Raw genomic sequence first — 17553 nt, 5'->3', positions numbered from 1 at the left:
AACTTCATTCGAGCCACGACCCAGCTGACATGTGCTTCAAACACACGGCTGGCGAGCCGTGCGTTAGCGTGGCGGGCACATGGTAATAATAAAAAAGAGACAGCGAGAAAACAAGCAAGCAGCACACCGGAGGGGAGGTGTTGCTCATAGTCGTCGTATGCGCCCGATCGGAGAAAGCCACACTGCAACGATGAACGGTTTCGTTTTCGGCATCGGCGCCTACAGCAGATTGCAGACGACAGGGGAGAATATTTCCTCCCCCGTTTCGGCGTTTCGTAGAGCCCGCACAGAGGGCGCTACGTGTAATTAGCTAAAAGGAGAAGCTCGCTGGTCCGGGGGAGAAAACCTTCAATTTCCTCCCTTTTTCTTAGAGTGTACGGGTCTTAGCCCCTTAAAGTACTGCCCACGTCTTGCGGACGTAAGATGATGTGAAACAGCTAAGAACTCCACAAGAAAAGCAGGCTAAAACCAATCGCAAATATAAAATCTTTGCAGCAATAACATAAATTTATTAGGGGTGCAATCGCACCGCGTGGTTTACACTAACCTTTCAAATTGCATGGGCCATGGCCCTTCAGAAATAGAGAGACCCCAGTAAGCATATGTCCTCTCCATATTACAAATAAAAGAAAAAACAAAGAACATTTAACGAGCAGTGTATTGTCGGCTAGGCTGCTCTTGCAATTACATACAAAAAAGATTATGTGCAGCGGCTTAAAAAACATCAAAATAGAGCGTGAATCACTGAACAGCAGCATATCGGCACCTCGCACGCCGCCTCGGGATCTCCGTGGGCGGGGCAAACCAGCGCCACGCACGGCGGTTAAAATGTGCGCCTTCAAGGGTGCTGGGGGTAGCAGGCGCCGCTTTTTCAACTACCCAAGTATTCTAGGTCACCATAGTCATGTGTACCCAGTGGGCACGTAACACTTGTCCCTCGCATGTCTTACGAACAGGCTGAAAAGTTGCCGCTGGCTGCAAAAACAAAAAAAACAGTGGTGTTTTTGTAAAAGATTACTTTGCGTGTAATCTATAGAATAGAGGTGCTTGAAAATATTCGTTTGTAAGGAATTTTTTCAGGAGTTTCATTAAATAAAAGACGAACAACAAAACAATTGGCTCAAATTCACGCTGTGATCGTGGTTGGAAAGCAAACCTGTAAGTGACACCACAACAACTGGCTATGCGACGTAACTTGAATTCACACACGTGGCTCTACAAAAAGTGAAACCAGAGATTCTGCCAGCCGTTACACGGGATTCGCGCCAGAAAGCGACCTCCCCCTCCCCAGCCGCTGAATCGAAAACACAACCGAATTGGTATTCACCAATTCAGAAAACGGAGTCCCATTCGTGGCAAACAGTGCGAAAGCGTTTGTCTAGCGGCCAGATGTCTGTATGTGGTCTCTACATTTTGTTTTCCCACCCTGCAAACCAATCCTTAAAGGGATCCTGCAACACTTACAACCGACCATTTGGAATGCATGTTTAGATAAAGTCTATTGTCTCAGGAATCTCCTCCCGCAAGAATGATTAAAATCCGTTCAGTATCACCGTAGATACACGCGATGAAAAATCGCGCATAATCGTTCCCTCTCAACTCAGCGTGGACTACGTGGCCAAGCATGGAGGAAAGAAAAGCTTTTCTCTTTATCTCGGCAACGCGGAGTCGCTCGTTTCCGGTGCGGAAGGAGCGGTGCGGCAATTCAGGCATAGTTGCCTTCATGTGGGTTATCCGACTGTTGTGTTTTCGGATACCTGCTTTCGCTACCGTGCGTTTCGTCGTGCAATGGACCCAGCTCTGCGAGCGCGGCTCGAAGCGACGAGCGCAGACATGGGTTTCGACCCGCATGCGGACAGTCCTCGCCGCAAAGTCTGGAAAAGAGCCGGCGGCGGTCCCCCGGAGCCACCCCACCAGGCCGACGACGACATGCGGTGGTGCGACGGAACGACGGAACACCGTTTGCGCCCATCCTTTTCACTGCTCACTGCAAGCGCACTCGCGGTACACAGCGCACTCACGGCACACCCGCGGGCACGTTCACAGCCACAGTCGACGGAACTCCGTTTGCTCGAAACAAGGCAACTCATACGCTCGCAAGCGCTCGCGCTGACTCGCTGTACGCCATTTTCGAAACACGAACACCAAGCAGATTGCCAGAGGTTGCGGCCTAGATGAGTTTAGTGCACAGCGCCACCGTCGGCAGCGGATTGCACCGGAAACACGAAAAGAAAATATCTTTTTTGCCATTTTGATCATTTTAACTTTGACGTCAACAGCACGGCCCGAGTGACGTCCCTTAGGCCATGCCAGAGCTGCATAATGAGGAAAATAGAAAGGAGCGCGGTTGGTTTTTCTGCGTCTTCCACAGTGATTTGCGCGCTCACCGCTTCACGTACACGTGTAATATTTGGCTCAGGTATTCCTGCGGGTGAATTCTAAATGTCGCGCAGGTTTACTTGCACTGCTCAAAGTGTGTTGCATGGTCCCATTAACGTATCTTTTCCGTGCGACCACTTAATTTCGTCGGGTCTGCGTCACCCTGGAGGCGTTGTCGAACAAGTTAATCAAGCTGTGCGAAGGAAGCGCTCCATGGATGCGAAGCTGCGCCAAAACAGGCCCAAAACAACCGTCGCTAAAGGAAACGACAAAGCCGTACCGCCGACGCGCCCGCAGGCGAGCAGGCACTTCCGCGCGGGGAATGCTGCGTAAATTCGCTGCGCCACCTACAGTATGCTCCGTGAGTGAAACTCTCCGCCTGCTTCACCCCCCCCCCCCCCTCGCCGCCGCGTGGGAGTTTATTGTCCCGCACGCTGCGAAACAACCGTTGGCTGGTAGAGGTCGAAAGCTTTGCTTAAAAAGTATGTTACCATTCTTTGTTGACTTTGGTTTCAGGAAAAAAAAAGAAGCCGTGTGGCAAGCAAGGCCAAGTAGGAGAGGAACGCATCTAGTTGCTGTGGCGCCGCACATGACGGCACGCGATTGCAGGGACAAATTTCCCTCTAGTACACACTATTTGTTTAAAGCTCTAGAGCCTTGCTGTAAGCTTCGGGAGAGTTTTGAAAGTCGCCACCTTCAAAACTTTCAAGACAATCACTGATGGTGGTGATGATGATGGTTTTAAAGCTTAATGACGCCTCTTGCTCTACTCCCTTTTTCTGTTTACTCAGATTTTATGCACACCAATTATTGTCGCGCTTCTTTACATTTTGTGGTTCCAGAAACTACAGCGCACTTTCCTTCAGCATCTAAATAGGTTTATCGCAGAGGTCGACTCTGGCTTTTCCAACTGCATATATAATCGAACACCATTTATTTTAAGGAGCAGCTTTTTGTTACACTTCAACCGTCGTACGTGGTGTAATAATTAAAGGTTTAATTGTTTGGTTAGGGAAGAGCCATCACACTCTGTGCATGACACTTTTATGGGGTACAGTCGACATCCTAAATAAAATTATGGGGAAGAAATCGTTTACTCTCCGTCACACAAACAGCAAACCTCTGGTTATAGATGTGCATCGGTAACAGGTTAAAAGAAAAGAGACAAGGCGAATAGGGAATTAAATCACGATTAGCCTCGCCAGATGGGCCATACGTTCAGGCAAAATGACTCTGCCGTTTTTAGGTTTTGCGCTGACCACTTGAACTAGCTTTTCTTCCCTGTCATTTTTGTTTTCTGTCTCCCCCCCTTCCTTCATTTCTTTTTTTTACTACGGTGTATGGTCCCCTGTCCTTTTCCGCAACGCTCCTCCAGTTTTGCTGTTTCTTTTTCCCGGCGTGTGCTCCTATCTTTTGTGCAATCTTGTGTACCCCACGATGATTTCCTGAACCTCAGGCATTCCACGAAACATTAGAATCTAGAGCTTTCGTTTTAAAACTGGTCACTGCAGTTGAAATTGTGGCAGCATGTCACACGTGTTGCTTTTCTGGAAGATTTGGGTGTTTCGTTGCACCAGCAGTTAGGACAATTTTGTGAGTGATTCGTGTTCATTTACTCTTTCAGAACATATGTGCAGGTAGCATGAAGGACTTGTGTACAGAAATGCAGCGATTGGGCTTGGCTCCTTTCCGACAAAAGTTCCCGGAAAACGTAGCCTTCACTAATATACGTCGTCATTCTTGACTTCTTTCATCTTGTTATTACAGTTGTCGCCCAACCTTCCACAGAGAGGCAAATTGTGGCAAGTGAAATGACTTACGGAAATGTCATGCTAGTTAACAAACATAGAATAACCTCATATTCCTTGTTTACCGTGCAGACCTTCTTGTGCCGAGAAGAAGAGCTGTGTAGGATCGAAGCGCACTGGAGTGTAGACCACCGGCCCAACTACCGGCCCATCTGTCGACTTGGTGAGCATTCTTCGAGATTTTTCCCTGCCCGCAGCAGAAAGTGGATATGTAAGGCGTAGCTGTTATTAAAGCCTTTCTTTAACTTTTATCATGCCTACGGCAAATGAAATTTCCGTTTCCAAAGTGAATATGTCTTATTGTTTTGTTTGCGTTTTTTTAGCGATCAGTTCTCTGTTTATAAATGAACAAGTCGAGGGTGAATTAGCAATCGTTCACCTAGCCGTCTCCGTGTTTTTTAAGGCAATGCTTTCTATGCCTCAGTGATGTTGTTCGACGCTTCGTAAAAACTCACTGCACGAAAGCCAACTTTACAGAATGGGTTTCAGAAAATGATGATGATGATGACAAGTGAAGGCAATTCTTGTGATAGGAATTCAACCTGATCCCCTCGCAATATGCTACCGCCGTCTATCTGATTGCACCATTCCCACACGGTCGAAGCAGCTTTGCATTTTAACCTTCTTTCTCATAACAAGGGGGCTCCGATTTTTACTTTCAGTAGATTACGACATTATGGGCAGGGTAAGAGAAGTTGCAAGGGGCCTTATTGTCCCTTTAAGAAGCATTTGAATTGGCCTTCTCTTTGCAGCCAAATGATATTGTAATGGGTTGTATTATCACATGTGAAGTTCGTTAAATCGCGATTAATTCAGTTTGGCCAAAATTTAAAAAAGGGCACAAATTTTGTTAAATTAAGGGTCAGAATACTGAGGTTTAACAGTGATTGATTCCTTTTATTTAAAATTTATGAAGGCCACCAAATGGAATGGTGCAGCAGCTTTGTATCGTCGTAATTAATTCGTTGTCGGCGAAAAGCTGCTGTCAATAGGTTTGTCGGTGCATGAATACAATAAAAATAGAAAGATTTACTGTGTATATTTACACCTAAAAAACGAAAAAAACGCACTTATGGACAAAAGAGGCATGCCGTGCCTTTTCTTTGCGTGGCTTTCATTTATTTCTTCTCTGAATGTGAAAATACTAGTTAACTGACACGTGGTTGCTTTTCGTTGACCAGTGAACAAGCCCGGACACTGTCCCGTAGCGGAAGTCGAAGCCCAGCCGGCGGCCATGGTGCGATCTATCTGCCGCGACGTCTGCCGCGTGGATGCTGACTGCCCCGACGTTCACAAGTGCTGCTATAACGGCTGCGCCCATGTTTGTGTCTCGGCCGTGGTTACTGGTGGGTCTGATTGTAATCTTTGTTGACCCAAAGTGTGTGCGTTCTTTAAAGTGCACAGCACTTTAGGGGCTCGCCGTGTCGTCGTAGTTTGCTCACTGGGCCCAAGTTGAGCAGACGGCGTACCGCCGTAGTGGGGTCCCGTTGTAGCAGCGCCCCACACAGGCTTCGAAAACCAAGCGGTTTATTTAGTCATAACCGTTCGAAAGTCGTGAACCGCTAGCTCTTGTCCTACATCTACCCGTTGTTTGGCGCAAAGAAATCTCTGGGTACAATTGCAATATTATTTGTAATTAGCCGTGAGCGTCCGCCTTCATTTAGTTAGGAACGCTCGTTGGGTTGGTTTTTACGATAGCAAGCGAAAAAAAGTGGCAGTGCAACGACAGCACGTGCGGGAGGAAAAGCAAGCACAAAAAAGTAAAGGGCCCATCTCCCCGCGAGGGGACTCGAGTAAATGCGTCGCATAGGTAGTGTTTGGGGAGTTGGTGGTTGTGAATGCGTTGTATCAGCAGCTTCTTGACGTAGTTTGAATTAGTCAAGGATATAAGGCGCGTTCGTAGCCCTCCACTCGGTGTCGGCTTTGTGGCGTGGTGGGTAGAGCATCATGTACCTTGCGTTCCGCCCGCAGTGTCGTGGGATCGAAACCAGGCGCCGGTAAGTATTATTTTTTTCATAAAGTGTAGGGGGAGGGGTCCGGACTACGATGGGCAACTAGAACGGGTGACATCGTGAGTTAAAGAAATGCTCTGCATTTAAACAAATTTAAAAAAAAAATAGAACTCCCGCTGGCGCTGTTTTAGGGAGGGGGCGCACGGGCACTGGAGAGGAATTTTTTTTTTTTAACAAACCCCTGTTCCTTTGATCAAGAAAGGAGTGAGACAAGGCGGCAAAGAGCATGATGGGTGGTAGCAGTGAGCGGATAAAGGCGCTACAGCGCGTTATGGCGAATCACTGCTCGGCGCTTCCGACACCTTTCGCATTGAGTGGAACAGCTGTAATATTTTTCCCTGCATCTTGAATGCAGGAACGGCCGCAGTGAAGATATGTTTTGTTTGTCACTGTTCATTATCAACAGTCACTCTCCCTAGCCACTGAATGAAAGTGGTTTGGCTGGTTAGAGAAAATTAAAACGCACTGGTCTCTTGCACGATGGTAGCCATTATGGAACACTTTTTATACCATAGCCGGGGGTTCAAAGAAGAGTTCATGTGTGCTTCAGTTGCGGATAACTGCGTATGCATAGTTATACATAATGCAGCAGTAAGCTGCATAGGGGGAGTAGCTGACGCTTGATGAGACGTTTAATAAAATAAATAATTTTGGCTACTTGAACAACAATTTTGATCTATCGATTTATTTTCGTGGATAGTAACTTCACTTGGCACGTACTGAAATGCACCGAATCTCTGCCTGGTCATACCCCAAAACCGTTCTTTTCCCTTTGTTGCGAGGCTCTGTTCCTGGGGCTTCTACTTTTCATTTCTGTTTTTTTTTTCTAAAACGGATCCTCTACACTACAACGACATTTTGTATAATTATTTCCTGCCTTTCACAATTTACAACAGATTACATCTCAACATTGTAGATATGTACAACGACAGGCGTTTTGCCCGGTACCAGCCTAGTCTTTATTATTCGAATGTCGTCGGATGGCACCCTAGACACTTCGAAAATAAAATACAAATAGAGCTTCATTTTTGTAACCAAAATAAAAGGGTTAGTTACGACAATGTCTTCGATGGAATAGTAAAGCTGAGAGAAAAGAAATACATCTTTCTTTTTGGGACAAAGTAGAGAGAAATCTTCACAGTGCTGATAAATGTTGAAGTGTTTTAAAATTATTGGAGGCTTGCTGTTCTGTAAGTCAACTAAAGCATTTTCAGCTTATTTAACCGACAGAAAGGTAAAGCTAAGTGAATAGTAATGCAAATTTCTTCGCTCTGACTCAGTCGGATGAATTGCTGGCAAAGTAGGTCATAATAATGTCGAAATATTTTATAGGTGATGGCATAAACATCACTACAGTCCGAAGGCACCTGCAGTAAGGTCCGTCGTGCTCAAAAATTGCGTTTGCTTACAAAATTACTTCCTGATAAACTCTCTTACTTTATTTCCTGTTCTAGTGTGCGATTTTTTTATATCCACAGATTTCTATTTGTTTCACTCTCCCGACGTGGGAAATTAATTGAATCAGAGGTTTACCTCGGTGCCTTGGTGCTCATTGCAAACGAAGCTTTTCATGTTGTGGCAACTCTTCCTTGCAGAAATCAGCGCTGCCCTAACATCGACAGCAACACAGGCACCCATTTCCACAACTGAGCCAATGACTGAAGGTACGACCACGGTCGCTGCATAATCAGTAATCAGATCCCTTCATAAACGTATTACAAACTGATAAACTAAATTGTAGAGTCACTTCTTTCTAATCTCTGTAACTTGTAGCTATCTTATCGACTCATTTGCAATAACATGAATGAGTACCAGTTTACCGTTTTGCTAAAAAAATTCATCATCCCTCCTACTCTGTAAAGAACGATGAGTAGGAAAGCTGTGGTGTGTTTTACATCAATCTATGCACATATCCTCACAACAAAACATGTTTGTAATTTGCGGTTAAGCATAGTTCCTAACTGAATGAAATGTGGACTAGAGTTTTATCGTAGCAGACAAACAAGGGCTGCCCGTTTGCCGCCCGTAGAAGCCACGCATGTATTGACAGCATACGGGAATTACAATAATTACAGCTTCATTGCGAACTATGTAATTGTGAAAACTCGATAAAATGTGGCACCATGTTAGAGTCATCTCAGAGGCCAATTTCAGTGTGATCTTTTTTTCAGGATATCTACACTAGATTGAGAGCTACAGAGCATTCGTGAGAAACTGTAGACGAAAACGTTTTCATGTGAACTCATCGCGTAGATAGATGGACATAATTACAACCGGAGGGAAGCTATATTCAGCTTTCTGTAAAAAAAAAGTATAGGCGTGCCTCGATAGTACAACCCTGCTGAGACCGTTTCTGTGTGTTAAAAAGAACACCGGCCATCAAAAGACCCATGCTCTCACGGATGTTTTTCGACACAGGAACTAATGCCGAACAATCTCCTCCACACTCCTTTGACAGCACCCACCACCCCGCACCACCAGCCCCCTCAGTCCCACGGCACCCACCGCAATGGCGGTGGTCACTCGGAAGCACTGCCAGCCAAGACCGAGGTGACGGCTCACGCGGGCTCGGACGTGACGCTGCCCTGCCTCGACCGGCCGTTCCCAATCGTGCACGTGTCGTGGACCTTCCGGGATGAGCCGGTGGAGAGCAACGAGGGCCGCTTCAAGATCCTCGTCAACCACTCGCTCCACATCTCCCAGCTGTCGGGCGACGATGCGGGCCCTTACCGCTGCACGGCCGACGACGGCCACCGCACGGTCTCCCACGTCACCAACCTTGTCGTCTACGGTGAGCTCACACCCTCGTTTGAAATACTGAAAACTCCTTGTCATTGTTTAGATGGCCAGGTACGTGTGCAACCCGACTTTTCTTTCATCAGAAACTTTCACAGCTGCAGCAGCAGCAGTGTCACGCGCGACTCCTTGAATTTTCTTTCGTACAGAATGGCAACCATATCCTGGCTTCCTTACACGCGCATAGGGATGTAGGCTGTCCTGAGATTCATTGCTGCCGTCAGTCCATGCCCGACACCATCACTCCAGATCAACCCCTGCAGTCTTCACACGCAACCTGTGCATTTGCACATCCCCTGTCCCTCAAAGTATCCCACGTCCTGTATGAGCACATTACTTGACAGTACTGGTCGCCTCTTTGATGCATTTTGTGACGCCACAGAGCAGGTGCGGTGCACTGCTCCCGCTGTTCCGCTAGTTTTCGGCTTTTGCACAGCTGCCAAGCCTACGTATGCGAACTGCATGCGATGTTTGTGCACCATAATTGTGCCTTGGCATCTCGATGCATGCACAGTGGCAATTGCTTACTAGTACGGGAAAGACGCCTAGCACAAAGCATTTACACCACCTTTCAGATTAGGAGAAGAGTTGTTGTGGGCCAAATTACTACTGCGCCGTTTTACCTGATTCAAAACTCTCGCAGTGCCACAGCCTACCTGTAAGGTGCACTGCGGATATTTCGTCCCGTCATGACCGTTCCACTACCATCCAAGTTGGGAGCTTCAGTGAAATCTCACGAGAGCAATGTTGGGGAACATGAAGTCAATCTCCATAACCATTGCTCTACACATGCAATCCAAATCTACTGCTGATATCACAAGCAAGAATTAGAAAGCACGTTGTTGTCTACTCATTAACCGCTATCAGTTAATTTTCTATATCCCTAATCGTAGATATTGATTAATTCTTTGCAGCCTTGTTATAATGAGGTATGACGTTTCCTGTATTACACTTCCTGAGCATTCTTTCAGGTGACGCATCCTGAACGAATTTTTACCAGCCTCGTGTAGTTGGCAATAAATGTGTGCACAGCTATTTGCATAAGCGTGAACCACATTTTAAATATATTTGCTGTTTCTACCTTTACCAAAAGCATGCTATCAGAGGAAATAACGTGGGCAGGTGCAGACACAGGTCTATGAATTATTCGAAAGAGTGCGATATAAGTTAACTTCAAACAAGCTGCTCAGCTGCTGATGAGACTGATATACTCTATCACTATGCTTCATTTCAAGCTGTCTGTAGTGTATCTGAAGCTGGAGCATACTTTTTCTAACCAGAGTTGCATGATTTTTACGTGCCCAACGAAGTTTATGAAAATGCATTATTTGTAGTCAGCTGCATTCACCTACCAGACCCAACAAATTTACTACCGATTGCCTATGTCACGAACACTGTAACGCTAATTCTTTCCCATATCTCTTTCACTGAGTTCTCTCGCGAAAATATTGCAGAGAAAACTCGCTAGGGGAAAAAAGTACTCTCATCAACTTGCATTGGTTCTCCCTGCCCGCGCCACCTTTGAGCATAACAAATTTCTAATTCATTTCAGCCAGCAAAGCTCCCTGTTGTCGAGCCCAGATGTCTTTAAAAGTTTATATATTTTGAATTGTTGCTCTAATTAGATAGCCTGAACATCCCCTTGAGAATTCTCTATTCTCACAGTGTATTCCGCATATCAATCGTTGACTATATTTCGCTCTTTTCTAATCACCTTCAAGTACGACGTTTCTGGGTTGGTTTGTACATGCTGGGAAGGCCGTTTCTTCACACGTTACTTAATTCTCCTGTCCTTCCGAGCGCGTCATGATTTAACCCTGCACGCATCTTCTTTCTCTCCTCACCCTCCTAACCACCGCTCCCCCTCCCATGCATGGACGCACAACTCCCGCACCCCTTCCCTCCACCCCCCCCCCCTCAAACACCCCCTGCGAACGCACGGCCCACCCACCCCAGTGCCGGCCACTATCAGGCCCTCGGACGCCCGGGTGAGCGTGCGAGTGTCGGAGACAGCGCGGCTGGCCTGCGTGGTGGTGGGCTTCCCGCGCCCCAGCGTGCAGTGGTACCGCGGGGGAAAGCTGCTGCCCAAGTGCAGTGCCCGTTATGCCACCCTGGGTGACTTCACGCTGGTCATCCGCAACGTCAAACTGGAGGACAAGGGCATCTACACGTGCCGCGCATACAACTACCACAGGGACCCCGCCGTCTGGAAGGTCTCCCTCTCCGTGCTGCCCCCCTCCCCCTCGAGGCCGGACTGGAGGAGGAGGTGGTGGGATCACCTCAGCTCATGAGACACCTCTGAGGGGTTGCGGCGTCGGGGTCGCAAAGTGTACCAAAGTGTATGCAAAGTGCCGCTAAGATTGCGGGGAACGGGGGGCGGGGGGGAGGGGGAAGAGGAGGGTGTAAGTTGGGTAAAAGGGGATAGCGTCGATCCATTAATCCTTTCTCGTTATCGTTTACCACCTGCGTATCCTTGTAAGTGGCGCTACACGCAATTTCGCAGGCTGCAGTCAAAACATGCCAGTTGAAAGTCGGCAGGAACGGGAAAAAAACGTGCCCCAGCAGAAATTTCGTGTTTGCTAAAACATTAGGGCAGAGAAAAAGACTCATAGGAGTTTTTAAGCCGGTGTTTTAATTGAGCTACATGTAGTATACTGTGAAGATAAATTGACTTCGGGTTCATGTGGTTCCACCCTCGACACCTAAATGCACCAGTTAACGACTCGCTGACACGGGTGCAAGGCGGAGCTTGTCCGCAGTGTTACACAAGGCTGCAGCCTGTTTCAATATTTCAGACAAGTGGATTACATCAAAACGGTTGGTGTCCTTAGTGCACCATCTTAAGGAACACCAAGTGCCAAACTTTAGAATGTAAGAAACAGTTAGCAGTTGGTGCCAGTCTGTCGCTCAAACGCATTTCGCTGATGCTGCCGAAGCTTCCAGAGAGCTGTAAAGAGATTCGCCAAAGCACAGTTCTCGGTTAGCATCGCGCTTCTACTAATAATCTTGTTGTGTTAGTATTTGTACATATATACATGCGCAAGCTTCATCATAAGAGCACTTGCGTAGCATATTTGCGTTTGACCTCTTATAGCCCAGCTTTTGTGCTGTGTCGAGAGCTCACCATGAAAGTAGTGGCTGCTGGAATCGAGAAAGGGGAAAAAAAGATCGGAGGCTTCCAACTTCGAACTCCATAATAAACATTCCTTTTTAATATATCTTCGCTTTTCTTGTTGCTGTGACTTTCAAAGCGATTGTATGAGCGTGCATATTTTTCCTGACGTGAAAGAGGGTTAAGACTGGCTCGTAGAGGTAATTGTTATATAATTGCGGGTTTCTTAACTGTATTTATGCCTGCTATACGCTGCATGTTCTGAGCAGTTCACACACATCATTGTTCTCGAGCACTTAAACGGCTCGCTTTTCTAAAGTGAGTTAACAACTTTTCAGGCTTGGGCTTAGAGAATGAATCTGTGACATGATGTAGCACAAGCAATTCATGGAAGTACGTTGCAGTGGGAACAGACCTCCGGGACGGAGTGCCAACGTGAATCAGCAGGCAACATTGATGTCCACTGTGCTATGACCACGGAGCCAGAATATATAGGAGGCGAAACGGCCCATTGCGACAAGCACGGGCGAGCCACCAGATAATGTCACAATGAAAACGAAGGCGGACTGCAAAGCTTCGTAGCTGCGACGGGGAAGAAGAGGGTAGCGGCACCTGATGGATGAAATGATAGCTGGTGATAGCGGCCACACTTATTCCGTGGCTGAGCAGTGAAATGCCGATTGCGGCGGCCGCGCAGTTTTTTTACCCGCGACGTACCAGCGACAGATGCCGCTAGCTTAAAGGACCCATGAAGACAAAATACAAGTTGGGTTTATTAGAAAGACTGCTTAGTCCCGATAACAATGATACCAATATCATCGCAATCTTCGAACAAATAACGGAGATATTAAGGAAAACGTGTGAAGCAGTCGCGACCCCCTAGCCAATTTCCTGCAACTTTGCTATGACGTCACGGAACCTTGTTTGTGCGATTTGCGGCCGCCTAACTGACCTGTCGTGACGACAGATGACTGGACGTCTGTAATGGGGCCTCTAGTTGCATTTTACCGCATCACTTGAATGCTAACGTGTAGTTAACGCACTGAAAATATATTTTATTGTTGGCCTGTATGACGTCATTCTTGTTCATAACACGTCACTGTGGGGCAAAATTCGGAAGTTTTTAAATACTTCTTGCTTATTTTCGTTAAAAAACATCTTTTGTGGCTATAATGGAGCTGAGTGAGATACTGAATCCTAGTTCTTTCAAAATAAACGAAGTTGCATTTTCTTTTCATGGCTCCTTTAAAGGGACCCCGAAAAGCTTTGTGAAGGTGGCAATCAAATGCATTCAGGTGGTAGAACACATAACGGGGGATTTTTGAGCCAAGTGTGAGCCCCATACGTTGTACAGATAATTTGTAAACAATTTTTGAAGATCGCCTTTCTCAACCGATGAGCGCGACGCCGCAGCGAGCCGACCGCAGGTGACGCAACGGCGACCGCGGGTGACGCAACGGCGATCGCTGCTGACGCAACGGCGAAGGCGCCCCCTGATTCGCCCAATCGCCAGCAAGGTCGGCCGCCGGCGGCGTCACTGTCATTGGCTTCCGGCTGCTCTTCCTCCTTCCTGCGCGATCCCATGGCAAAGGCGGCAATGGCGGGTCCGCAGTGATTGACGCGAGCCTAGGCGGAGGAATGTAGCTAGCTGCTTTGAAGGAGGCAGAGAGGGAGGAGGAGTCGATCGGCAAGTGGGGAGAGGTGCATTTAATTGCTTCTGGCGCAGCTAATACTGAATGTAGATCAATAATTCCAACGGCATTGCATCGCTATATTGGTGCTACGTGACAATACAGGCCTTTTGTAACTTTTACAAAAGGCTTTTCTGGGTCCCTTTAACGTACGATGCGAGCGCTTGTGACATTATCTGGCCGTGCTTGGAAGCCTAGTTTCGCCTCCTATCTTATTCTTGCTCCGTGGCTATGGCTAACACGTCGTCAACCCATCGCAGATGCAGTGGGCAGCAATAACAAAGGATTTGTAAAAGCCCAGTGTATAGGGAGGCGAAGCTAAAGTTTGCCGGGCGAGGGCAGCGCTGATTCCATCGCGAAGCGGCTTCCTTTTTGCTTCGAGAGAGTGAGGGTAGTTCCCGCCGCCCTTCATATGTGTAAGGTTGAGTGGCTCGTGCAGCCGGTGGCCGCTTTGTTCGCATCCCAGAGTAGGGGGGACGGGGGCTTCGAGCGATGGGGGAAGCCGGAAATAAATCCTGGAGTGCGACAGCCTGCACACCGAACTGCACGTACGGTTGTAACACGGACCGCGCGGGCCGGCGGGCGTCCTCCCACCGGATCGGGTGGGCGGGGCGAAAGAGCGGACGCTCCCGCAGTCGTTTCGGGTTGTCTAAGGTGGTAAAACGGAAAGCCAAGAAAACCCCCTGTATTGTTGCATGGTCAGCTGCCCCGACAGTAAGAAGAAGGCGAAAGAAAAGAATCCATCCGTTAAATTGTACAGGTTCCCTGCAAAAGCGCACCAAAAGGTAAGGCAAGCATGGTTCGACGGCAAGCATCACTGCGGTTCGAAGGGTGAAATACGTTGGCACAATTTTGTTTGTATTTGTGCACTTTCAGTTTAAATTTTCCGGCTTTGAAAATACGAACTTGTGCTCTGACAAGTCTACCGCTCTACTCTTTTTTTTTTTGAATGCGTGCTGCCACTGATTGTTTTCCGCTATAATAAATGAACGTACTCTTTTTTTTAAATGCGTGCTGTCAATGATTGTTTTCCGCTTTAATAATTTCCGCTCCTAGACCTCAATGAACATCAACTTTCTATTAGCCTAATGAACATCCTCTGGGCAAGCACAAAGTTCTGTGGAGGTGTTGGTTAGATTGGGATGACTGACACAAAAGTGTAATGATGGTCATTGGTGGTATGCACTGTACTTTTGGTAAGCAAAAAAAAAACCGGGAAAAATGAGAAAAAAAAAGTCATTTTTCTCAATGGTGGCATCACTAGACGTGGGGCACAGTTGAGCCTGCTATGCATTAAAAGGGAAGCTAGCAACTCTGTTGGATCAAACTGAAAAGAGAGAGATAGAGAGAAACTAAGAGCTCCAATAACAGAGAGTGTGTGGTGAAACAACTCTGGCTCAAGGAAAAAAACGCTTGGAACTGGCACCAAATAAAGAAAAAGGAGAGAGAGATTGAGAGTTTTGTGGACTGACGAAACTGGTCTCGTCTATCGCAGGTTTTGCTACTCCAGAGTGACAACTTGGGAGAAAAAGAGCACAGGTGCTAAAGATCCCGTGTGTCTTAAGGGGCTATGGATATAGCAGAAAAATGTGGTTCATCCCGCCTTGATAGGAATCGGTAAAACACGAAAGTGAAATGTGCCTTCAAAGGATCAGTTGAATGCTTATCCTGCATCGATATCAACTTGCACAGCGCCATTTATATTTCGTCGGTATGACACCGTCAGACGCATCGACATTACCAACTGTATTGCACATGCCGGTACACTGCGTAAAGCCGAATGAAACCACACGCTCAAGCAAACCATGGGAACAAAACCGAACGGGTTGCCAGCGAATCGTTTGGTGAACTCACGGTCCGCTACAGCGAAAGAGCATGATTTGCAGGGCTGTTTTGCGGATGTGCTTGGCGAGCGATGACCTGCTGGCGTTTCGCTTTGGCAAATGTGCGACCACCGCGTTCTTGCTTCGTGGAGTGTACGGCCGACGGTTGCATTGCGATGAGCTCAGCTGATGCCAACTGTCGGCGCTCATTAGCATCGTGATGCACTACTTCGCTTCACCTCACCTAGACAGCAGCACCACCTAAATGGAAAAGTTTATATGAAGGGTATATGGCGCGTTCATACAACTGTCTGCGCTTCAGCTCATCACGGAGTGGGTAAAGCGTCTGTCACCTCCCGTTGCGGAGACTGAGACTCCCGCTCGAATCCTGGCGCCGCCGCTTCAATAGAACTTTTCCTCGCGATGTCATTTTCGTGAAGTATATGACCAGTCAGATCTTGGTGGATCCCGGAATAAAACACTTTCGTGTTAAAAAGGAAATAAATAACCAGAACTGTCAGCTGCCTTTTAGAAGCGTCGGTGCCTCACGTTAACAGTGTTGGCACTTTCACAGATTCGAAAGGCTGCCCAATAGCAAACTCAGGGTGCTACACATTGTTATGTCACGGGATGGTAAGTGAACATTGGTGTATGCGCTTTCCCAAGTGCACCGACGAGAACGTGGCAGATGATTATTCCCACTGCAAGATTAATTGGCACAACAGATTCCCTGCAACTCAAGAAGTACGAGGAAGAGTGCACTCATGTATGCATAGCTCGGCAATACTGGGTGCGACTCACTCACACTCACTCAAAAAAATATATATTTCTCCAAAGCACTCACTCGCTCACATACTCGCCACCTCTCCCTCAGTACTTGCACTCACTCGCACTCACGCTCGCCACTCCGCCCTTATTACTCACATTCACTCGCGCTCACGCTCGCCACGCATCCCCGCCACTCCCACTCACACGCGCTCCCGCTCATCACTCCGCCCTCACCACTCGCACTTATTCGCACTGACGCTCGCCACTCGGGCCTCAATACTCGCCATCACTCCCGCTCGCACTCACCGCTCGTCGCACCACTCGCGCTCACGCTCACCACTCGCCGTCACCACTCGCACTCACTGACGCTCCCGCTCATCACTCGTCATCACCACTCCCACTCACTGACGCTCACGCTCACCCCTCGCCTTCGCCACTTACATTCCCTCACACTCCCACTCACCACTTGCAATGGCCACTCGCATTCACTCGCAGTCACCACTCGCTTCCTGCACTCACACGCACTTGCCACTCCCATCCCCCACTCCCGCTCACTCACAACCACCACTAATTCGCATTCCAACTCACTTTGTTTCTTTACAGAAGGGTAATTTTAACTTCGCTTTGTTTGTGAACCACATGAATCGTTCCATTTTGTGGAGACCTTCAATGCGGCCGTATTGACACCGACACCACAATGGTACCGTTACGCGAAGCGAGAAGAAAATTCGGTGTTTTAAGAGAGGAGCTTCACATCGGCTACGAGGCATGTCCCACAACAATCATTAACTCCAAACAACTTGATCGAACTGGCAAAAAAATAAAAACCCATTTTTTACGAGAATTAAAACGCGAAGCTTTCTCCCGTGCAGCCTGAGTCAAAGTTTAAAATGCAAACTTCTTCAACGGTGTTGGAATGGCTCAATCAGATAAATGTCGGCTTTTTATTGCGGGGGACCCAGGTTCGATTCCGACCGCGGGAAACGTTTTTTCTTGGGGCACTTGATGCGCCTTCCCTTATCATCATCATCATCATCGTATTGTGAAGCCCGCTGTGTAAAGAGTGCTTTACTGCAGTGCTCTTTACTCAGACGCTGACGCCATCAGTGAGGAATAGAAAGCTTCGCAAAAAATTAAAGCCGTTCCACTCAACGTGAAAGCTGT

The 17553-nt window shown here is 47.6% G+C and overlaps 1 protein-coding gene across 1 annotated transcript in view; it reads left to right on the top strand.

The window, feature by feature from the left end:
* The window catches only part of LOC144148277 (uncharacterized), a 288013-nt gene extending 276645 nt beyond the window's left edge, over window positions 1-11368 (top strand). The window contains exons 24-28 of the mRNA XM_077679836.1: window positions 4260-4350; window positions 5369-5533; window positions 7795-7863; window positions 8658-8990; window positions 10952-11368. Coding sequence (XP_077535962.1) covers window positions 4260-4350; window positions 5369-5533; window positions 7795-7863; window positions 8658-8990; window positions 10952-11286 — 993 coding nt within the window. The 3' untranslated portion in view covers window positions 11287-11368. The remainder of the gene's footprint in view (window positions 1-4259; window positions 4351-5368; window positions 5534-7794; window positions 7864-8657; window positions 8991-10951) is intronic.
* Window positions 11369-17553: the final 6185 nt, after the last annotated feature.

This window comes from Haemaphysalis longicornis, unplaced genomic scaffold, assembly GCF_048455015.1.
Source record: "Haemaphysalis longicornis isolate Haplotype H1 unplaced genomic scaffold, Haemaphysalis longicornis Haplotype H1 scaffold_8, whole genome shotgun sequence".
Classification (NCBI taxonomy): domain Eukaryota; kingdom Metazoa; phylum Arthropoda; class Arachnida; order Ixodida; family Ixodidae; genus Haemaphysalis; species Haemaphysalis longicornis.
Note: the sequence above shows the minus strand (reverse complement) of the source record. Positions and strands in the feature narration are given on the sequence as shown.